This window comes from Pelophylax lessonae (assembly GCF_965119305.1).
Source record: "Pelophylax lessonae genome assembly, chromosome: 13".
Taxonomy (NCBI): Eukaryota; Metazoa; Chordata; class Amphibia; order Anura; family Ranidae; genus Pelophylax; species Pelophylax lessonae.
The window spans coordinates 204627651-204651778 of NC_138780.1; the positions used below are offsets into that span (position 1 = coordinate 204627651).

Here is a 24128-nt window from a genome sequence, read left to right on the forward strand (position 1 = left end):
ACACCATGTGATCAGCTTTGGCCAATCACAGCTAATCACAACAAAAGACACTGAATTAACCAGTTTAATTCAGTAAAAAATGGGTGCTTATACCAATGAAATTCACTGGTATAAGCAATCATCATGTGCAAAATAAAAAATCCTGATCACTTCTCCAGAGTAGTACCGTGCTACTATGGTGACACTGTTTGGTCACAGTGATCACATGATACAGACAGGGCCAATCACAGCCCATCTGTATCATGTGATTAGTTTATTTTGGTAAAAAAATGGGTGCTTATACCAATGAAATTCACTGGTATAAGCAATCATCAAGTGCAAAAAAAAAAACAAAAACTATTCTGTCCAGTTCTGGTCGCCGGTCCTCAGGAGGGATGGGTTGGAGTTGGAGAGAGTCCAGAGAAGGGCAACTAAACTAATTAGGGGATTGGAGGACCTTAATTATGAAGAGCGTCTGCAATTGCTTGATTTATTCTCCCTGGAGAAGAGACGCATGAGAGGGGACATGATAGCAATTTATAAATATCTCAATGATGATCTCAGCATAGAAAAAAATCTATTCAGTCGAAAGGATTGCATGAGGACTCGAGGGCATACAATGCGATTAGAGGAGAAGCGTTTTAACCTCAGACAAAGTGGAGGGTTCTTTACTGTTAGGGCTACAAGATTGTGGAATTCTCTACCACAAGAGGTGGTTTCTGCGGGAAGTATGGTGGCTTTCAAAAGACTCTTAGACTTACATCTCAAGGATCAGAACATTCAGGGCTATGTGAGATGATTACAGCCACACACACCTACACAGGTTGAACTGGATGGACTGTTGTCTTTATTCAACCTCACCTACTATGTAACTATGTAACTTCTCCAGAGTAGTACAGTGTTACTATGGTAACACTGGTCACAGTGATCACAACATGATACAGACAGGGCCAATCACAGCCCATCGGTACCATGTGATTAGCTTTGGCCAATCACAGCTAATCACAACAACAGACACTGAATGAACCAGTTTAATTCAGTAAAAAATATAATAAATTCACTGGTATAAGCAATCATCATGTGCGAAAAACAAATCCTGATCACTTCTCCAGAGTAGTACAGTGTTACTATGGTAATACTGTTTGGTCACAGTGATCACATGATACAGACAGGGCCAATCACAGCCCATCTGTACCATGTGATTAGTTTAATTTGGTAAAAAATGGGTGCTTATACCAATGAAATTCACTGGTATAAGCAATCATCATGTGCAAAAAAAAAAATCCTGATCAGTTCTCCAGAGTAGTACAGTGTTACTATGGTAACAATGGTCACAGTGATCACATTATACAGACAGGGACAATCACAGCCCATCGGTACCATGTGATTAGGTTTGGCCAATCACAGCTAATCACAACAAAAGACACTGAATGAATCAGTTTCACTTGATAAAAAATGGGTGCTTATACCAATGAAATAAGCTGGTATAAGCAATAAAAAAAAAAAAAAGTCCTGATCACTTCCATAGAGTAGTGCAGTGTTACTATGGTAACAAGGCATTGCCCTGGTCATAGTGTGTTAAAAAACAAATAAAAAAAAAAATGTAATAAAAAAATAATAAAAATGTAAAAATTAAAACAAAATATATTTTTTTTTCATACTGTCACCAGTCAGTGTCCAGTCATTTTTTTTAACCCTTTCCTGCCGCCACCTTTCCGGCCTTTGGCAGGAATTCCAATTATGTAACCGCTGTGATGGGCTGTCAACAGAAGTCACATGACTGGAAAGCTCCCAATCACAGGTAGCTGTGCTGGTAACTGTGCTTGGAGCATGCAGGGCCCGTGCTCTCAACACAGCAACGTTTACATTTGGGAGGCATGTATGTGGCCTCACGAATCGTTAAAGACAACCTGCTAAGAGGCCACATATATGCGTACGGCCAGTATAAGGAGGTTAAAAAGATACCTTTTGAAACTCTTTTTTACTCCTCTAACTCCTCCGGCCATCAACCTTCTTCAGTGGTTCTGCTTCTGGGTATGACCATCATCAGCCGCTGGAGGCTTCAGAGGAACCTTCTGCTGGACAGTCAAGGGAGGTGTCCACTCCACCCAGCCAGCGATGATCCTCCTACAAAGAAGAAAGTAGAAGATATAAGACATGGTGATTAGTATTATGATTAGTACCATTTTGTTTTTTAGGAGGGGGAGGGGGGCAGGTGGTGTGGGAAAAGAAGGAGTGCTAGAAGTTACATTTTGAACCTAATGGAGATTGTGAAATTAGATTGTATTGGCACTTTTTCACTGCAAGTACCGGCTCGGCTCTACTCGGCCCTGCTTGGCCCTGCTTGGCCGAGTTTGCTCTTCCACTGCTGGTACTGCATGGTACGGTGTTGGAACGGTTCGGTACGGTACGGTATGGTTTGCTTTTCCACTAAAGTAGTACTAAAGTTAAGTGGGTGGGATAACAACGGGGTGGGTGGGATTCTCTGACTAATCAGTGGCTAGTAGTGACTGCATGCAAAGGATTGTGGGATATGGTACCTCTTGGAACCACAATCGAGGTGGTACTGTTTTTGAGAGCCGTACCATTCAGTTCCATGCAGTGGAAAAGCGCCGCCGTACCGTACCGAACCGTACCTACACCGTACCATGCTGTACCAGCAGTGGAAAAGCACAAAAGCGAGCCGAACCGTTCGGTTCCATGCATTGGAAAAGCGCCATAATACAAGTGGATAACGGTAGTATTATCAACAGTACTATGTGAAAGCCAATCCATTGAATTCAAATCTCTCTTGCGACATGGATATTGGTGAATCTAAAGAAGTCTTCCTCAAACTTTTCAACACAGAAGAACCCTTGAAATAATTTTCAGGTCTCAGGGAACCCCTGCTAGAAATGACTATATCTACAACTCATGATACATTAGTGTGGTGGTCATTGGGAAGAATTACCACTTTTCAGAAAGCTACAAAGATCAATGGTGTCAGTGAGCAGAAATTGCTCATTGCTCAAGGAACCTCTGGAGGAACCCTAGGGTTCCATGGAATCCTGGTTGAGAAACCTTGGTCTAAATATTTGAGACTAGCTTTAAATAAAGGAGCATTTTACTTGAAGTTGCCCAACTCTTCAGACTGCTATCCAATGTTGGGAACCTTTCACGAATGGCTTCATAAATCTTTTGCCAGGTTCAGTAGACTAAAGCCTCGTACACACGCAACGAATTTCCGCCGACCGGTCGTCCGTCTTTTGTCCAGAGTGGTGTTTTGTTGGTTGGAATGTGCCTAGACTGCACACGAATTTTCCCGCATGATAAAATTCTACTTCAGAAGTGATGTCATGTGCTGGTTTGCTTTCTTTGTGTTCTTTCTTCTCTGAGAATGCCCAGTCTTGCTCATAAGATTTTTCCCTGTCGAAATCTGTACTGACTGCACGAAAATCGGACGTGTTTTGATGGAGGACAAAAATTTTATAGCCTGCACACCAGATTTTTTTCAGCCAAAAAGTCGGAGTCGGTTGTCGGAAGCATCATACTAACAAGCCGAAATCTAACAGGCCGATCGGTCGTCGGACGAAAATTCCCGGCCGAATTTCGACCCGTGTGTACGGGGCTTAAGAGCCTCAACTGTATATTTGGCTTTTCGATTGGAGTTGCTCCAATTTATCACAATGACTGATGTCTCGATCAGTATTGGTCCACTTGGGCTTGATGAGGACTATTATTTTCCTTTGTAGGTACATTGAACTCTCTGTGCCTAAATTCTCTATCAGTTCAACCATAAACCTAAAGGATGTTTTGCGTGCAATTGGCATCAGAACTGCCTTCTCCAAAGATGCCAAGTTCCCCGGAATCACTCAAGATATTTGCCTAAAAGTTGGAAAGGTAAGAGTTTTTCTTTGTAGAATTTGGAAATAAAATGGAGAAGGGTTAAGAAGGGGGTTAACCAGAGGTCATTGAGGAAAGATGCTCAGACCAAATGTAGCAGACAAAGTGTAGGTCAATTTGCTACACCGCATTCACATTGATCCTACTTGTCAGGCGGCTTGTTAGCCTGACAAGTCGCGGTCCTCATGCTCCCACTATGTAGTACAGGAGCCGTTCCAATAGGAGCGACACAAGTCGCTCCGACTTAGAAAAAGGGTCCTGTAATACTTCGGGGCGACCTGGAGGCGACTTGCATAGACATTCATTTTATGAAGTCCGTGCAAGTCGCGCCGAAGTCGCGCTGCATGCGACTTCACAGGTCGCCCCCTAAGTCGGAGCGACCTAGTGTGAACGGAGGCTTATTATCACTCCTGAATATTTTTTTTACATTTTAAGGATATGTATGTGGCTTTTGGCGCAATGTTTAACCACTTGACCTCCGGAAGGTTTACTCCCCTTTATGACCAGGCTATTTTTTGCAATAAAGCACTCCCTTACTTTAACCCAGCCTTACTCAACTTTTTTCAACACCGAGGAACCCTTGAAATAACTTCCTGGTCTTGGGGAACCCCTGATAAAATTGACTATATCTTCAACTCATGGTACATTGGTGTGATGGTCAGTGGGAAGAATGCTCCATACACTTGTGGACATTGGGAAGACTTACCCCTATTAACCACTTCTGAACCGGAAGGATTTGCCCCCTTAATGACCAGGCCATATTTTGCGATTCGGCACTGCGTTATTTTACAATTACACGGTCGTGCGATGCTGTACCTAAATAAAATTGATGTCCTTTTTTCCCCACAGAGTTTTCTTTTGGTGGTATTTGATCACCTGTGCAATTTTTATTTTTTTCTCTTTAAACAAAGAAAGTGCGACAATTCTGAAAAAAAAAAAAAAACAATATTTTTCACATTCTGCTATATGAAATTACTACAAAAAAATGTAAAAATCAAAATTTTTTCACATTTTAGGCCAATTTGTTTTCTGCTACATATTTTTGGTAAAAAAAAAAAAAATTGCAATAAGCGTATTTTGATTGGTTTACGCAAAAGTTATCACGTTTACTAACTAAGGGAAAGATTTCTGTCATTTTTGGTGTTTTTTTTTTTAACGAGTAATGGCGGCGATCTGCGTTTTTTTTTTTGCGGGACTGCAACATTGCGGCGGACAGATCGGACCCTTGACTGACATTTTTGACACTTTTGGGGTTACCAGTGACATTACTGCAGTAATCAGTGCTATACATATTCACTGTTACTGTAAAAATGACACTGGCAGGGAAGGGGTTCATTTTTATTGGAGAGGGAGGGGTTAATGTATGCCTGGTGCTTACTGACGTGTGTGGGGGGGAGGGGACTGAGTGACACAAGGACAGATCGCAGGTTGAGCTATGCTGAACCCTGCAATCTGTCACTGTCTGTCACTTAGGAGATCCGCCCGCTCTGTTTACACAAGCGGGCGGATATCCACACTAGATCCCTGACGATCGGGGAAGAGCGGCGGTGATCACCGCCGCTCCTCCCCTGGCCCGACTCCCACTGTGACTGAATACAGCGGGAGCGAGCCTCCGGCAGCGCGCGCGCGCCACCGAGAGAGGGGAATGTCTGGCGACGTAGGTCTATGTCGTCAGACGTTATCGAGCCACTTTGCCGCAGTAAAGCTCTAGCGAGCAGCGGTAAAGTGGTTAAAATGTAACCTGTATTTGCTGATAATTTGCTGATGCTATTATGTCTATTATTATATTTTAGGCCGTACACAAGGCTGTCCTAGATGTGGATGAAAAGGGGACAGTGGCTGCCGGAGCCACCGCCATGGAAATGATTCCATTATCGCTATTCGAAAAGATAAAAATTAACCGCCCATTCATTTCTATTATCTGTGAGCACAAAACCAACAGCATTCTCTTCATGGCCACTGTGATGAATCCTTCCCAGAAATAAACCAGAAGAATACCGCGCCTTACACCAACGGAATATTCCAGAGGGTTCAATAAAACTCAATAAATAAAAGCTGTATATTCTGCAGCCAGTTTGTCATATAGTCAGATTTTTAAAAATGTAATTCTCAAAATTATAACACAATATACAAGGAATACTTTAAAAAAGGTAACAAATAATTTTATGATAAATGATAAACATCAAAAAATAGTTGCCTGCTGAAAATAAACTATACTTTCCTTTAAGGCCCTGGGCCCAATGGTGGAGTACATTTTATTTCAATACATTTGCCAAAAGGTTGTATGTGATATTCCATATTCACCAAAAAAAAAAAAAAAAAAACTTTCTTCTTCTGAAAAGTAGAAATGAGTGAAAATAGGACGTTTCATTTTCCTGGAATTTCAGTGATAATCAGGACATTTTGGTAAATTTTGGAGATGGTGTATGGCAGTGGTCTCCAAACTGCAGCCCTGGGGCCGGATGCAGCACTTTGCTTGTCTTTATCCAGCCGTTGGGACACCATTCCATCCACTGACACTAACAATGGGGCATAATTCCTGTCGCTGATACCAACAGTGGGGCACTATTCCTCCCACTGACACCAACAATGGGCACTATTCCTCCCACTGACACCAACAATGGGTACTATTCCTCCCACTGACACCAACAATGGGTACTATTCCTCCCACTGACACCAACAATGGGCACTATTCCTCCCACTGACACCAACAATGGGCACTATTCCTCCCACTGACACCAACAATGGGCACTATTCCTCCCACTGACACCAACAATGGGGCACTATTCCTCCCACTGACACCAACAATGGGCACTATTCCTCCCACTGACACCAACAATGGGCACTATTCCTCCCACTGACACCAACAATGGGTACTATTCCTCCCACTGACACCAACAATGGGTACTATTCCTCCCACTGACACCAATGATGGGGCACAATTCCACCCACTGACACCAACGATGGGGCACAAGACACCAACAATGGGGCATATTTCCTTCCATTGATAGGAACGATGGGCCACTTTTCCTCCCACTGACCCCAACAATGGGTACTATTCCTCCCACTGACACCATCAAAAGGGCACAATTCCGCCCACTGACCCCAACAATGGGGCACAAGACACCAACAATGGGGCATAATTCCTTCCATTGACATCAACAATAGGGCATAATTCCTTCCATTGACACCAACAATGGGCCACTATTCCTCCCTCTGAGACCCACAATGGGTACCATCAAAAGGCCAAAATTCCTCCCACTAACACATACAATGGGGCAGAATTCTTTCCATTGACACCAACATGAGGCATAATTCCTTCCATTGATACCGATGATGGGTACTGTTTCTCCCACTGACACCATCAAAAGGCCACAATTCATCCCACTGACATCAACGATGGGGCACAATTCCTTCCATTGATACCAATGATGGGACACTATTCCTCCCACTGACACCAACAATGAGGCACTATTCCTCCCACTGACATCAACAATGAGGCACTATTCCTCCCACTGACACCAATGATGGGGGCATTATATAAACATCCCTTGTAATAGGAATAGGGCATGACAGATCCCCTTTACAGTGAGATCTGGGGTCCATAGGACCACACATCTCTCCTCTAGACTGGAAAGCCTGAGATAAAAAAAAAAAACTCTGGCTTTCCACCTGAACACACTGCAGTGTTTACAACTGCCAGGGCCGGAAGTGACATCATAACGTTGGGCCCTGCCTCTGAGAGTCATAGAGACTGCAGGGGACCATCTGGTCCTCTCTCAGCTCTATGGTAAACCTCTGGCAGATTCCTTCCTTCACTCGCCAATCCAATGGGCGATCCGGTAGAAGCACTGGAGGGCAGCGGGAGAGGGGGACGTCCCCTCCCGCCACCTGTGAAAACAATCAAGCGGCTGAACTGCCAATATGATTGTTTTTACAGTTAAGGAATTTGCTGGCAGAAAAAAAAAAAAGATATCTGAATTATGCCGGCAGCTGCATCCGTCATTCAGATGTAACCACTCAAACCTAAGGACGTCATAGGACGGCGGGCAGTATGGAAGTGGTTAACTTTGTACAGAACGCCTCCAGGTTGCCGTATTGCATTGAAATTTACCGAAAATTATATTTGCTGCAGACTGAAAAGGAATGGTAATTTTTAATAAAATTAAATGAAAATATGGCCTGTGTAGAAATTGTATATGTTGCATTTTTTTTTTTTTTTTAAGCTTCATTTTTTTTTTTTTCTCACAAAAGTGGACTTAAGCCTCGTACACACGCGTCGATAATTGGGCGTGAATTTTCGGCCAACGTCCGATCGGCCGATTTTCGGCTTGTTAGTACTATGCTTCCGACAACCGACTCTGACTTTTCGGCCGAAAAAAATCTGGTGTGCAGGCTATAAAATTTTTGTTGGCCGCCAGCACAACGGCCGATTTTCCGTCAGTCAGTACAGATTTCGGCAGACAAAAATCTGATGAGCAAGACTGGGCATGCTCAGAGCAGAAAAAACACACGGAAAGTAAACCAGCACATGACATCACTTCTGAAGTAGATTTTTGTTGGCCAAGAAAATTCGTGTGCAGTCCAGGCACATTCCAACCAACACAACACCACTCTGGACAAAAGTCGGACGATCGGTCGGCCGATAATCGTTGCGTGTGTACGAGGCATTAGTGTACAAGTGTAGAAGTCACAAGATTGGCTGAACAGAATCACAAATACAATGAACAAAATTATAAACGCAACACTTTTGTTTTTGCCCTCATTTTTCATGAGCTGAACTCAAAGATCTCAGACTTTTTCTATGTACACAGAAGGCCGATTTCTCTCCAATATTCTTCACAAATCTGTGTAAATCTGTGTTAGTGATCACTTCTCCTTTGCCGAGATAATCCGTCCACCTCACAGGTGGGACATATCAAGATGCTGATTAGACGGCATGATTTTTGCACAGGTGTGCCTCAGGCTGCCCACAATAAAAGGCCACTCTAAAATGTGCAGTTTTATCACACAGCACAATGCCACAGATGTCACAAGTTTTGAGGGAGCGTGCAATTGTCATGCTGACTGCAGGAATGTCCACCAGAGCTGTTGCCTGTGAATTGAATGTTCATTTCTCTACCATAAACAACATACCTCCCAACTTTTGAACTTCGCAATGAGGGACACTGAAAGAGGAAAATTGTGGGTGTGGCCAATTGCTTAGCAGTGGGAGGGGCTTAAGGGATAGGGTAAACAAAACCCAGACTTCCTAGTACTCATAAAATATGCTTTGATTTCTCAGCCTACCTTAAAGAAGAACTTCATTAAAATAGTCAGAGACTGCATAGCAACCAGCAACTGTTGAGACAATGAAGACTTTAGTGAGAAGTATATAATGTACAGTATTGTGTATATAGTACAGGAGAGTGTAATGTACAGAATGCAGGAGACAGGAGTATGTAATGTACAGAATGCAGGAGACAGGAGTATGTAATGTACAGAATGCAGGAGACAGGAGTATGTAATATACAGAATGCAGGGGACAGGAGTATGTAATGTACAGAATGCAGGAGACAGGAGTATGTAATGTACAGAATGCAGGAGACAGGAGTATGTAATATACAGAATGCAGGGGACAGGAGTATGTAATGTACAGAATGCAGGAGACAGGAGTGTGTAATGTACAGAATGCAGGGGAGAGGAGTATGTAATGTACAGAATGCAGGAGACAGGAGTATGTAATGTACAGAATGCAGGGGACAGGAGTATGTAATGTACAGAATGCAGGAGACAGGAGTATGTAATATACAGAATGCAGGGGACAGGAGTATGTAATGTACAGAATGCAGGAGACAGGAGTGTGTAATGTACAGAATGCAGGGGAGAGGAGTATGTAATGTACAGAATGCAGGAGACAGGAGTGTGTAATGTACAGAATGCAGGAGACAGGAGTATGTATTGTACAGAATGCAGGAGACAGGAGTGTGTAATGTACAGAATGCAGGGGACAGGAGTATGTAATGTACAGAATGCAGGGGACAGGAGTATGTAATGTACAGAATGCAGGTGACAGGAGTATGTAATGTACAGAATGCAGGGGTCGGACTCTGCACCATCCACCCCCCAGCTCTATCCACCCCAAATGCCCATCCCAGCTCCATCCACCCCCCCAGCTCTATACACCCCAAATGCCCAGCTCCATCCACCCCCCCAGCTCTATACACCCCAAATGCCCACCCCAGCTCCATCCACCCTCAGCTCTATACACCCCAAATGCCCATCCCAGCTCCATCCACCCCCCCCAGCTCTATACACCCCAAATGCCCACCCGAGCTCCATCCACCCCCCCCAGCTCTATACACCCCAAATGCCCACCCCTGCTCCATCCACCCCCCCAGCTCTATAAACCCCAAATGCCCATCCCAGCTCCATCCACCCCCCCAGCTCTATACGCCCCAAATGCCCACCCCAGCTCCATCCACCCCCTCACCGGCTCTATACACCCCAAATGCCCACCCCAGCTCCATAACCCCCCCCCCCCCAGGCTCCATACACCCCAAATGCCCACCCTAGCTCCATACACCCCCTAGCTCCATCCCTTCTCCAGCTACACTCTCCCCCCCCCCAGCTTAAAATTTTTAATTTTTATTATTCGCACTTTATTAATCAAGCATTGGGATAATATATTTATTTAATATCTATCATATATTATATATTTTCATATTGTTTGCACAATAATTTAGCATGCGATGCAGATAGCCCAAATAGGTCTATTTCTTTCATACAACTTTTTTACTACTGCTGCTGCTGTTATTATTATTTTTAATATTTTTATCATTATTCACCTTTTATTATTATCTATTTAATTTAAACGCCAGGCGCGGGGAGTCCACTTCTTTTAAGTGTTACTTTACATCCAGATAGAATAACAACCTCCATTTTTTTAGTCTTGCCTCCACTGTCCTGTTACAACAAGTGTACAAATATGACTGGACATCCCAATAGGCATCAGCATTAGACTGTGCTCAGTAACCAGCACTCAGTAATAGACCCCCCTCCTCTGACACATGCAATGGGGGTGTTACAGTGGTCAGAAGCCTGCAGTGCACCCCTCTCTTCTCTTTTCACCACAGCAGTGTGAATCTCTTCTTCTCCCTATTCACTGACCAGGAGCCTGTATCTCTCACTTCTCTATTCACTGATCACCTTTCCTTCTCTCTATACAATATCCTGAAGCCAGGCTGTATCCCCTCTCTTCTATGTTCACTGATGATCAGTGAGAGGGGATACAGCCTGGCTTCAGGATATTGTATAGAGAAGGAGAGGAGAATCAGACCGGCAATCAGTGAATAGAGAAGTGACAGTGCAGTGCCACTTAACTCCGACTGTCAGGGCTGTAGCAGAGAGCCGAGGAGGAGTTTAACAGCACTTCACTCGGCTCCCAGCTACAGCCCTGACAGGCAGGGAGAGAAGCCTACGGAACGAAAAAAAAAAAAAAAAAAACAATGCAGGCGGTTGTGGTGCCAGGACCAAGGGCACCCACCAGCAAACGTGGGGCAAATCATGCCCTGGGTGCCCGGCGCTCCCTTTTACACAGACAGAAGCTACAGGGACAGGGACTTCTTACCAGAGGCAGAGCTGCGGAGTGCAGACCAGGGAGTTGATAGGCACAAAGCGGGAGCCGAGCGGAAGAGGAAGGCGGGGGGCGGAGCTTGGACGCCCTGAACATTGTGTCATCAGTTGCCAGGACGCCGGCGGTCCTAGCAACTAATGTCTGGACTGAGGAGGGGGGCAGGGGGGACAAAGAGAAAGCTTTGCATGTAGTAATCCTTGCTTGGTGCTGTGTGTGAGAGCACACACAACCACTGAGTATACTACTACTGAGTGGAACCCAGTGTTGGAACTTGTTCCAACATTGGGTTCCGGGACTTCTGCCCAGCTCTGCGGGACCCCGGGACTTACTTAAAATTGCGGGACAGTCCCGCGGAATCCGGGACTGTTGGGAGGTATGAAACAATATGGGCTATGTGGGACTTTAGGTGAGACACCAGCAGTTATGCCCAGCGTCTCCATCCCTGTATCAGAAAAAACTAATTGAAAAGGATTAAAAGAGGTGCATGGAAGCCAGCCAGCCCCCAGTCTGATGTACTCACCCTCCAGTCTGCCACCAACCAAGTAGACCTGTCTCATGATATAAATAAAGAACAGGGGTTTAGTTGACACACATTTGCAAACGCATGTGTAAGCTGCAGGGCCACTACACGGCACCCTGTTTTACCTGCAGTCCTAACACTTTTAATTTGAGTGTCTCCACAATGGGAGCACATGGCTGCTAATGGATGGATAGGAGGCAGGTGGGAGGGAGCAGCCCAAACCTCCCCCAACCCATCCCCATCCATGCAAGGCCGGATTAAGAGCATCATGGGCTTGGTGCTGAGGATTTTGAAGGGCCTTAAGGGCCGTGCCTTGCCATGCACCCAGAGGAGGAAGGGTGCAGCCATGCATGCCTAATTCAACATGGGATGCTGTCTCTGAAGCCCATAAACACATCCATGCATCGGCAACTGTCCCTCCTTGTCCGGCCTTCATGCTGTGTGGGGAGGTTCTGAGGGTGCTGCCTGGGGAAGCGAGCATAGAAGCCAGACTTCTGTGTTTACAAGTGACAGAAGAGCGGTAACAGTGAATATGGCAAACCCGGGGCCTATATAAAAGGTAGGGGCCTGGAGCTGCAGCTCCAATAGCCCCTACGTTAATCTGGCCCTGCATCCATGACTGGTCTAGTTTCTCAAAACTCTAATGCGATGTTATGCGATGGTACAAACTGAAAACGACCAGCTGAGAAGCATACACCTCCAACCCCTTGGCGGATGCAGTGTAAAACACAGATTGGGACTTTATATGAGGCAATTGGCCTGTAAAGCACAGTGCCTCCATCCCTAATTTCATAAAATATTTGGGACTTTACATGAGACAAGCAGGTCATGCTATGGTCTCCATCCCTGTATATGAAAAAACTGGGGTCAAATCAGACTGCATCCACCAAAAAACGCATGAAAATCGCACGGTGGGACTTTAAATGAAGCACCAGCCTGTAGGCAAGGTGCCTCCATCCCTGGTTACATAAACAATGTGGGCTATGTGGGACTTTAGGTGAGACACCAGCAGGTAATGCCCAGAGTCTCCATCCCTGTATCAGAAAAAAACGAATTGAAAAGGATTAAGAGAGGTGCATGGAAGCCAGCCAGCCCCCAGTCTGATGTACTCACCCTCCAGTCTGCCACCAACCAAGTAGACCTGTCTCATGATATAAATAAAGAACAGGGGTTTAGTTGACACACATTTGCAAACGCATGTGTAAGCTGCAGGGCCACTACATGGCACCCTGTTTTAACTGCAGTCCTAACACCAAAGGAGTTTCAGAGAATTTGGCAGTACATCCAACCGGCCTCACAACCGCAGACCACGAGTAACCACACCAACCCAGGACCTCCACATCCAGCATCTTCACCTCCAAGATGGTCTGAGACCAGCCAAGGACCTCCACATCCAGCATCTTCCCCTCCAAGATGGTCTGAGACCAGCCAAGGACCTCCACATCCAGCATCTTCACCTCCATGATGGTCTGAGACCAGCCCAGGACCTCCACATCCAGCATCTTCACCTCCATGATGGTCTGAGACCAGCCCAGGACCTCCACATCCAGCATCTTCACCTCCAAGATGGTCTGAGACCAGCCCAGGACCTCCACATCCAGCATCTTCACCTCCAAGATGGTCTGAGACCAGCCCAGGACCTCCACATCCAGCATCTTCACCTCCATGATGGTCTGAGACCAGCCCAGGACCTCCACATCCAGCATCTTCACCTCCATGATGGTCTGAGACCAGCCCGAGACCTCCACATCCAGCATCTTCACCTCCATGATGGTCTGAGACCAGCCCAGGACCTCCACATCCAGCATCTTCACCTCCAAGATGGTCTGAGACCAGCCCGGGACCTCCACATCCAGCATCTTCACCTCCATGATGGTCTGAGACCAGCCCGGGACCTCCACATCCAGCATCTTCACCTCCAAGATGGTCTGAGACCAGCCCGGGACCTCCACATCCAGCATCTTCACCTCCAAGATGGTCTGAGACCAGCCCAGGACCTCCACATCCAGCATCTTCACCTCCATGATGGTCTGAGACCAGCCCAGGACCTCCACATCCAGCATCTTCACCTCCAAGATGGTCTGAGACCAGCCCAGGACCTCCACATCCAGCATCTTCACCTCCAAGATGGTCTGAGACCAGCCCTGGACCTCCACATCCAGCATCTTCACCTCCAAGATGGTCTGAGACCAGCCCAGAACCTCCACATCCAGCATCTTCACCTCCAAGATGGTCTGAGACCAGCCCGGGACCTCCACATCCAGCATCTTCACCTCCAAGATGGTCTGAGACCAGCCCAGGACCTCCACATCCAGCATCTTCACCTCCAAGATGGTCTGAGACCAGCCCTGGACCTCCACATCCAGCATCTTCACCTCCAAGATGGTCTGAGACCAGCCCAGGACCTCCACATCCAGCATCTTCACCTCCAAGATGGTCTGAGACCAGCCCAGGACCTCTGTCAGAAAGCGTCTCAGGGAAGCCCATCTGCATGCTCGTCGTCCTCATCGGGGACTCTACCTGACTGCAGTTCCTCGTCGTAACCAACTTGAGTGGGTAAATGCTCACATTGGATGGCGTCTGGCAGGTTGGAGAGGAGTTCTCTTCACGCATGAATCACGGTTTTCTTAGATCTTTGAGTTCAGCTAATAAAAAATGGGGGAAAAAACAAGTGTTGGGTTTATAATTTTGTTCAGTATATTTTAACAGGTAAAAAAAAATCCTCACTTTTAGGTATTTACAGCAGCTGTTTGACTATAATTCCACACTAAAGCTGAACTCAGGGTACATATTATAAAACTTGTCCCCCACAAGACGCATGCAGAATATACACTTGATGACCCGGCCTGTTCTGGCACTTTTGTTTACAAGTAAAAATCATTATTTTTTTGCTAGAAAATTACTTAGAACCCAAAAACATTATATATATATATATATATATATTTAGCAGAGGCCCTAGAGAATAAAATAGCGATTGTTGCAATTTTGCAATTTTTTTTATGACACACGGTATTTGTGCAGTGTTTTTTTTTAACCACTTAAGCCCCAGAGGATTTGGCTGCTCAAAGACCAGGCCCTTTTTTGCGATTCAGCACTGCGTGATTTTAACAGACAATTGCGCGGTCGTGCGACGCTGTACCCAAATGAAATTTACATCCTTTTTTTCCCACAAACAGAGCTTTCTTTTGGTGGTATTTGATCACCTCTGCAATTTTTACTTTTTGGGCTATAAACAAAAAAAGCAATAATTATGAAAAAATAACAATATTTTTCACATTTTTTTATATGAAATTCCCCCCAAAAAATGTAAAAATCTAAATTTTTTAACATTTTCGGCCATATTGTTTTCTGCTACATATTTTTGGTAAAAAAAAAAAAAATCGCAATAAGCGTATTTTGATTGGTTTGCGCAAAAGCTATTGCGTTTACTAACTACGGGAAATATTTTATTAAAGTATTAAAATCACATCACAGGTTATGGCGGAACAGAAAAGGGTCTTCCCTAAACTTTTACCACAAGGTTGGAATTTGCACAATTGTCTATAAAAAGAGACCTCTAGGCCTAGGTCAACCAAGGCTCCATTAAATCTTTGTAGGCCTTGTTCTTTCCACTTTCTCTGGAGGTTCTCAGGTCACTCAATTTTTTCCACACCAAATTGTTCACACCATGTCTTTATGGAGTTGGCTTTGTACACAGGGCACAGTCATGGCGGAACAGAAAAGGGTCTTCACCAAACTGTTACCACAAGGATGGAAGAGCGCAATTGTCTACAATGTCTTTGTATGATGGAGTAATAACCGAATCATTTACTGGAAACACCAATCATTCGGAGGAGTGTCCTTGTACTTTCAGCTGTATAGTATATAATGGCCACCCGTCCATTGGGGGCGCAGGGGCGCCGCCCCCCCCATCCATGCATCCGGCCCCCTAATCTACATGCAGGGCACCGGATGCATGGATTCCAATAGGGGATTTTTTTTTTTTGAAGCACGTGATTAGAGCCAGAGGCTTTAATAGGCTTAAAAAAAGGATGGCCTCGGGGCGCAGAGCACTGCAACCTGAGTCCACCCAGTTGTGTGACAATAGCAAATGAATATTGCCACACTGATTCTCCTCCCGGCCAATCAGGAAGCGGGTCCTGAGACCTGTTTCCCGATTGGTCAAAAGGAGAAGGCATCTTATTGGCCAAGAAGGGGGGAGGAGACGGCCGTCAAGAAGGGACATGAAGGAGCCTGAGGGTAAAAGCCGCCGCTGCTGCCTGTCATTCTGGAGGAACAAGGTAAGAAAGCTGACTGGCTGGCAGACAGGAGAGATGTGGTGGTGCAGGCTGGAGTGATATGGGGGGGTAGGTCCGTCTGCCGCCCCCCCCCCCCCAACTGATGGAGCACCAGCCGCCACTGATAGTATATTCCTTAGGTAGCTTTCTGTAAATGTTGCATTATTGAGCTCCCACCTGCATGTGTGTTGTTGCCATTTTTATATATGATGTTTCTTTTGTTTTTACTTTGTTTTGTATAGAAAGATCAGGAATCCTCAAACTACGGCCCTCCAGCTGTTGCGGAACTACACATCCCATGAGGCATTGTAAAACTCTGACATTCACAGATATGACTAGGAATGATGGTAATTGTAGTTCCTGAACAACTGGAGGGCCGTAGTTTGAAGACCCCTGCAGAGGCGTAACTAGAACCTTCATGGTGCAAGAAACCACGAAGACGGGGCCCTTCTCTTCAAGCCTGGGGCTCTTCCCACTGATCCCGGGGCCCTTTACCCTCACTGCGGGACCCTTTCACAAGTTCTGGAGTGGGCCCCCTTCCTGCCATCTTGGGGCCTCCCCAAGGTGGTGGAATGCCAGGGCCCGGTCGCAAGTGTGACCTTTGCGACCCTGGAAGTTCACCCACTGGTGTCAGTAGTTTTTATTTTTTGGTATTTTAATTGTATTATTTTTTATCATTTTATTTTTTTACAATGTCACTGACTATGACTCTGTCCATTCAGAAAAGGAATGAGCAGGTAAATTACATATTTACCGACCCCTTCCTGGTTCTCTATTGTGACACATCCCCTGCAGCAGCCGGCAGGAGAGGGGAGGGAGCACAGTGGGGGGGAGGGGAGCACAGTTGGGGGGGGACCAGGGGAGGGAAGAGAGCACAGTGGGGGGGGGGGCAGCACAGTAGGGGGGGCAGGGGAGCACACAGGGGCCCAGAGACAGCAGAACACGAGTGAACTGGATAGGAGGAGTGGCGGGGGCAGCATACAGAGGAACCAATCTCCTCCATTTTCCTCCTGCAGCTACCGGAGGAAAAAGGAGGACAGTGATTTCTCAACATGCTGCCCCCGCCACCCCTCCTATCCAGGTGTACAGGGGAGCCGCACAGGCCATGGAGCATGGGGCATGGGACCCGGTTGCAATTGCAACCCCTGCAACCCCTGTAGTTATGCCCCTGGATCCCTGTTATAGAGTCTAGATCTATGTTTGCCCCAAGCATGTTTGAATCCACTTACTTTTGACTGACTCACTACCACTAATGGAAATCTATTCCAAGCATCAACTACTCTTTTGGTGAAATAATACTTTCTAAGATTCAGGAGGGAGGCAAAGAGTCTATGAGCAGGATTGGTTGAGTCCCTCGTAGTATAGAAAGCCCTTTGTACGCCTCTTACTATAAATGTCACTGATAGTAGGTCGGCTGCCGCCAATAAACCTCTGCACAGAATTTACCACCCACTGTAATTACACAGCGACAATAATCTCATGTGACAAAGTCATTTGTGTGTTAATAAACCTAAAAGTCCAACAATACAAAGTCTTTACCTTCTCACAGACAATACTTCTTTACCATTCGTGTAACCCAATCCATTCCTTGTATAATCCCGCACTCACCGCAGAGAAATCACCTTTTATTATATAAAGGTCTACCGGCTCTTATATATACAGCATTACTCCTTATCTTCCCTCGGCTTTATCTTCTTATCTTCCCTCTGCTTTATCTTCTTATCTTCCCTCGGCTTTATCTTCTTATCTTCCTCCCTCTGTGATGCCATAATAAAATAAATAAAAATAAAATATAATAGGATAATAATATAATACAGGGTTTTTTTTTTTTTCAGTGGGAACGAGGGGGGAACGCGGTCCGACCCCACCCCGCACTCAATGTATGTAATGTCAAAGTGTGCTGAGTGTGCAGAAGGGTACAATGAGGTTGGCTGCTGGGAGATCTATTGTCACTGGGGGATCCATTGTTGTGGGGGATCTATTGTTTGACAAGTGGGGGTTCAATTGCTGCTGGAAGGGATCTACTGTTGACAGGGCCGGATTAAGAGCATCATGGGCCTGGTGCTGCTGAGGATTTTGGAGGGTCTTTTTTTTATGGAAATAAATAAAGTAAAAACACAATTTTTTTTTTTATGAAAACAAATTACTTACCGCGGCAATGTCGCAGTCCCCCAAATAATCGCAGATCGCTGCCATTACTAGTAAAAAAATAACAATAAAAATGACATAAATCTTTCCCGTAGTTAGTAAACGCGATAACTTTTGCGCAAACCAATAAAATTACGCTTATTGTGATTTTTTCTTACCAAAAATATGTAGCAGAAAACAAATTGGCCTAAAATGTTAAAAAAAAAATTGATTTTAACATTTTTTTTTTTTTGGGAATGTTAGATATCAGAATGTGAAGAATATTGTTGTTTTTTTTTTCAAAATTGTCGCTCTTCTTTTCAAAAATGTAAAATCGCACAGGTGATCAAATACCACCAAAAGAAAGCTCTATTTGTGGGGAAAAAAAGGACATAAATTTCATTTGGGTACAGCGTCGCACGACTGCGCAATTGTCTGTTAAAGTAACACAGTGCCGAATTGCAAAATATGGCCTGGTCAGGAATGGGGTAAAATCTTCCAGTCTTAAAGTGGATAAAAATACGCTCATTGAGAATTTTTTTTGTCAAAGACATGTAGCTAAATACATGTTGGCCTAAATATATGACAGAAATTGGATATATTGGATATTTTTTAACAGTCAAAGTAGAAAATGTTAAATTTTCGCAACATTTTCACACTTATTTTATTAATATCGCAAAAAATAAAAAGCGCACAGGTGATCAAATACCACCTTAAGAAAGCTCTGTTTGTGGGGGAAAAAAGGACACAAATTTTGTTTGGGTACAGCGCCGCACCACCGTGCAATTGTCAGTAAAAGTTGCGCAGTGCCAAGTCGAAAAAAGTGGCCTGGTCATTGAGCAGCAAAATCTTCCGGGGGTAAAGTGGTTATTGTTTACACTCCAGATCATGTCCTTTTCTTTGAGGGCAGTGGACAGTATCAATACTATTTTTATTATTTTACTTTTTTAATTAAAATGTTGTTATATTTTTTACAATTACATTTTTTATATATTTTTTGTTAAAAATGGGGAGGGGGGTTGATGTTGGGGGGGTTGGGAGCAGATGGTGTCAGTAGGGCAGTGGATGGATCATCTCCTTTTCTTTGAGGGCAGGGGACAGTATCAATACTATTTTTATTATTTTACTTTTTTTTCTTTAAATTTTGTTATATTTTTTTTTACAATTTAATTTTTTATATATATTTTTTTAAAAATGGGGGGATGTTGGGGGGGGGGGGGTTGGGAGCAGATGGTGTCAGTAGGGCAGTGGATGGATCATGTCCTTTTCTTTGAGGGCAGGGGACAGTATCATTACTAGTTTTATTATTTTACTTTTTTTTCTTTAAAATTTTGTTATATTTTTTTTTTACAATTTGATTTTTTATATATATTTTTTAAAAATGGGGGGATGTTGGGGGGGGGGGTGGGAGCAGATGGTGTCAGTAGGGCAGTGGATGGATCATGTCCTTTTCTTTGAGGGCAGGGGACAATATCAATACTATTTTTATTTATTTATTTTTTTTTTAATTTCAATCTCTGTTATATTTTTTATATATTTTTTTAAAAATGGGGGGGGGGGGTGGGTTGATGTTGGCGGGGTTGGGAACAGATGGTGTCAGTAGGGCAGTGGATGGATCATGTCCTTTTCTTTGAGGGCAGGGGACAGTATCAATACTATTTTTATTATTTTACTTTTTTTAATTAAAATGTTGTTATATTTTTTACAATTACATTTTTTATATATTTTTTGTTAAAAATGGGGAGGGGGATGTTGGGGGGGTTGGGAGCAGATGGTGTCAGTAGGGCAGTGGATGGATCATCTCCTTTTCTTTGAGGGCAGGGGACAGTATCAATACTATTTTTATTATTTTACTTTTTTTTCTTTAAATTTTGTTATATTTTTTTTTACAATTTAATTTTTTATATATATTTTTTTAAAAATGGGGGGATGTGGGGGGGGGGGGTTGGGAGCAGATGGTGTCAGTAGGGCAGTGGATGGATCATGTCCTTTTCTTTGAGGGCAGGGGACAGTATCATTACTAGTTTTATTATTTTACTTTTTTTTCTTTAAAATTTTGTTATATTTTTTTTTTACAATTTAATTTTTTATATATATTTTTTAAAAATGGGGGGATGTTGGGGGGGGGGTGGGAGCAGATGGTGTCAGTAGGGCAGTGGATGGATCATGTCCTTTTCTTTGAGGGCAGGGGACAATATTAATACTATTTTTATTTATTTATTTTTTTTTTAATTTCAATCTCTGTTATATTTTTTACAATTTAATTTTTTATATATTTTTTTAAAAATGGGGGGGGGGGTGGGGGGGGGGTTGATGTTGGCGGGGTTGGGAACAGATGGTGTCAGTAGGGCAGTGAATGGATCATGTCCTTTTCTTTGAGGGCAGGGGACAGTATCATTACTAGTTTTATTATTTTACTTTTTTTTCTTTAAAATTTTGTTATATTTTTTTTTACAATTTAATTTTTTATATATATTTTTTAAAAATGGGGGGGATGTTGGGGGGGGGGGGGGGGTTGGGAGCAGATGGTGTCAGTAGGGCAGTGAATGGATCATGTCCTTTTCTTTGAGGGCAGGGGACAGTATCAATGCTATTTTTATTATTTTACTTTTTTTTTTTTTTTATTTCAATTTTGTTATATTTTTTACAATTTAATTTTTTATATATTTTTTTAAAATGGGGGGAGGGGGGTTGATGTTGGGGGGGTTGGGAGCAGATGGTGTCAGTAGGGCAGTGGATGGATCATCTCCTTTTCTTTGAGGGCAAGGGACAGTATCAATACTATTTTTATTATTTTACTTTTTTTATTTGAATTTTGTTATATTTTTTACAATTACATTTTTTATATCTTTTTTAAAAAATGGGGGGGGGGGGGGGGGTTGGGGGCAGATTACGTCAGTAGGGCAGTGGAGCGTTAGTAGAGCAGTGGCATTGCCCATAATTTTATAATATAATTTTGTTGTCTCAATATGCTCACCTCCTGCACATTCTACACCCGTTAAAGTCCCCTTTCTTTTATTGCGTTGGGCTTGGTTTCCCTTGGTTCCTCATTGGAATTTCAAAAAAACCTCCCCCTCTTTTTAGTTATAATTGGGGCTCAGGAAAGTATTAGGGGAGCTGAGGGCGGGCTGCCACACACAGAAGGCATTTTTTATCCTAATGCATAGAATGCACCTTCTGCCTTTACAATCATTGTAATGGCATCCCCAGTCTTAGTCTGTAGGGTTCAATATTGAGTTGGCTCCACCCTTTGCAGCTATAACAGCTTCAACTCTTCTGGGAAGGCCGTTCACAAGGTTTAGGAGTGTCCATGTGTCGCTCATCCATGTCTTTATGGACCTTGCTTTGTGAATTGGTCCAAATCACTTGGTGGTAATGTTCTATGGCTGCACCTCCAATATGTATTCATATTGATAAAGATTTATTTGTATTGATAAAAGATATTGTATTAATGAGTTATACTTTGTTAAGGGTAGAGCATTTTTTTTATGCTAGTATCAGTCGGTCTATAATGAATGGGTTGCCCTAATGCCTATTTAGCCTGGAAGTAAAGGTCTCGCATTCAACAAAATCGGGGGGGAATGTAATCTGAGCTTAAGGGAAAATTTTCCAGCCTTTATAAAGAGGATTTTCTTTTGACGCTCACATTTGCAGACGTGAAGCCTCGGTCTCTGGGAACAGCTGGTCCAGTTGGCACTGGTAAGGGGTGAGGATGGTCTGCGGGACATTTTTAATCCACTGTTCTCCATATCACTCAATGTATACATATTGTAAGGTAAGAGTCTTTGGTTGGGGGGGCCCGTGGAACCCAGCTTACCTTAGAGAGGTTGAGAAATCCCTCTCTCACCCCCCCCCCCAGGTCCCCCGTATGTGTAAGTCTCCCTGTGTCTATTAGGGGCACAGGGTGACCAAGGAAATGATGGACAGCTACTTAATGGACACTGAGAATATGGTTTGGATTACTTCAAAGGGGACAGTGATATTTATCAACCATATACCTAAAGGAATATATGAAGACTCTGGGTTCCAGGATCCATGTTGAAGGCCTAGCTGCCTATTGCCAATAAAGGACTGCTCTGCACAGTCAGACTCATAGCAGATGATAATATCATCGGCTCAACCACCTGTCTTCCACCCATTGTTGGTTGTGCTGATTTACTCATCTATTGTCTACTGTGAGTTCTGTGTTTACACTTATAATAATGTGTATTGTACTTCATGAGCTCGATGACAGCAAGCCTGCTAGTTAATTAACTCAAGTTAATTAACTCACTGTCATCTGTTAGTTGCTGAGGGGAAAGTAGAATACTATTTGTGTTGGTTGTTCCTTAGATATGTTAATTATGTTTCTGTACACAATTTCATCTGCATATGATAATGTAATCTGGCACCTGAGCTGGTGGGGTAATCTGATCAGGAGGGGGATGTCCTCCCGTGTGGTATATTTTGTGTGTGAGTCTTTACAATAAAGGTTGTTCCAGATCCAGGGGAGGACTGGGCCAGGGGGCAGGGGGGAAATTGCCAACCGGGCCACTCTGATGCCCCATAAAAAGGCTGCACTGCTTCTGCCACAGACATGCCTAAAGAATTCCTGGTGAAGAGAAGTAAAAAGTCCCCACCTCTGACCTACTGAGTGCGGGATGAAGATCAGGACAGAGCGTAGCCCTCCCCCTCAGCATGGATGGTGTAAACTGTGTCTGAGCAGAGGCCAGTTCCATGCCCCACTGGTGACTCTCTGCCCCTACCGAGCTGTCCCAGCCCCCCCAACCGTCCTTGCTGGCCAGGTCTGGAAACTGGATTTGGCCAGTGAGTAGAGAGTACCTGGAGCGAATCTTCAGCCTGAAGGGGGAAGGGGGGGGGTCTGGAGGAGGCTGGGAAGAGAGATAATGGGAGGGGGGCCGAGTCACTGACTGCACCATGGGCTTCTGGTTTGTACTTGCCCCCTGGGCCGAAAGTATCCAGTTAGCCCCTGTCCAGATTTATACAAGCTAAGTTCCGGGCTAGTTTTGTATGGGGACAGCTATAATATCTGATATCTATGTTCAAGACTGGGAGGAAGCTGTATACTGACGGGAGCCCACAAACACGTTGTGGGGTCACAGTTCGGTTACAAAGAGTAAGATCTGTGTATACAGTGTGCAATGAGTTATTACCTGTTGGCTTCCTTGGGATTAGGGTTATAAAAATGTTGTTCCCTTAATTCTTCTTCTTGGTGTTTGCCTTTTTTATCCTAGGGAGCTCTGCCAGATAGCGGGGAAATCAAAAATACTGCAGTGGTCACTAGAACAGGAAAAGAGGAGAAATCTTCCAATAAGGACACCTGTTCCAGTGACAAATACGAGGGAATTTCTTAACATTTGAGAGTGATTTCCTTTAACTTCCCTCTATACCTTTTGGACAATATTTGTCAGACAGAAACTATACAATAAAATGTATAAATTAAAAAAAAAATTGTATGTTTCTAACTACTCAATCTAATATATATAGCCATAAACTATCAGTAAAAAGTTTTAGAATACCCCCATTTTTCCAAAATTTAAATGTGTGCCTTTAAATCAAGATCAAAATAATAACTAGAAAGTAACAAAAAAATGACTAAATGTTTCATTTATATAAAGTACCAGTGCAAATTAAATCCATAAACAAACATATAATGCAAAAAAAGGCCAATGCAATAAATAATAAAGTTTCATATAGATTGTGCAATCAAAAAGGTTTCTCTTTGATA

The 24128-nt window shown here is 43.9% G+C and overlaps 2 protein-coding genes across 2 annotated transcripts in view; both read left to right on the forward strand.

Moving 5' to 3' along the window:
* The window catches only part of LOC309569235 (uncharacterized protein), a gene marked incomplete at its 3' end in the record, with an annotated part of 42754 nt that extends 36908 nt beyond the window's left edge, over positions 1–5846 (forward strand). Inside the window, exons 7-8 of the mRNA XM_082274987.1 lie at positions 3711–3858; positions 5655–5846. Of these exons, the coding sequence (XP_082131113.1) occupies positions 3711–3858; positions 5655–5846 (340 nt within the window). The remainder of the gene's footprint in view (positions 1–3710; positions 3859–5654) is intronic.
* LOC309569236 (alpha-1-antichymotrypsin-like) overlaps positions 1–24128 on the forward strand; it is a gene marked incomplete at its 3' end in the record, with an annotated part of 122816 nt that overhangs the window by 86803 nt on the left and 11885 nt on the right. The window contains exon 2 of the mRNA XM_082274988.1: positions 22112–22175. The remainder of the gene's footprint in view (positions 1–22111; positions 22176–24128) is intronic.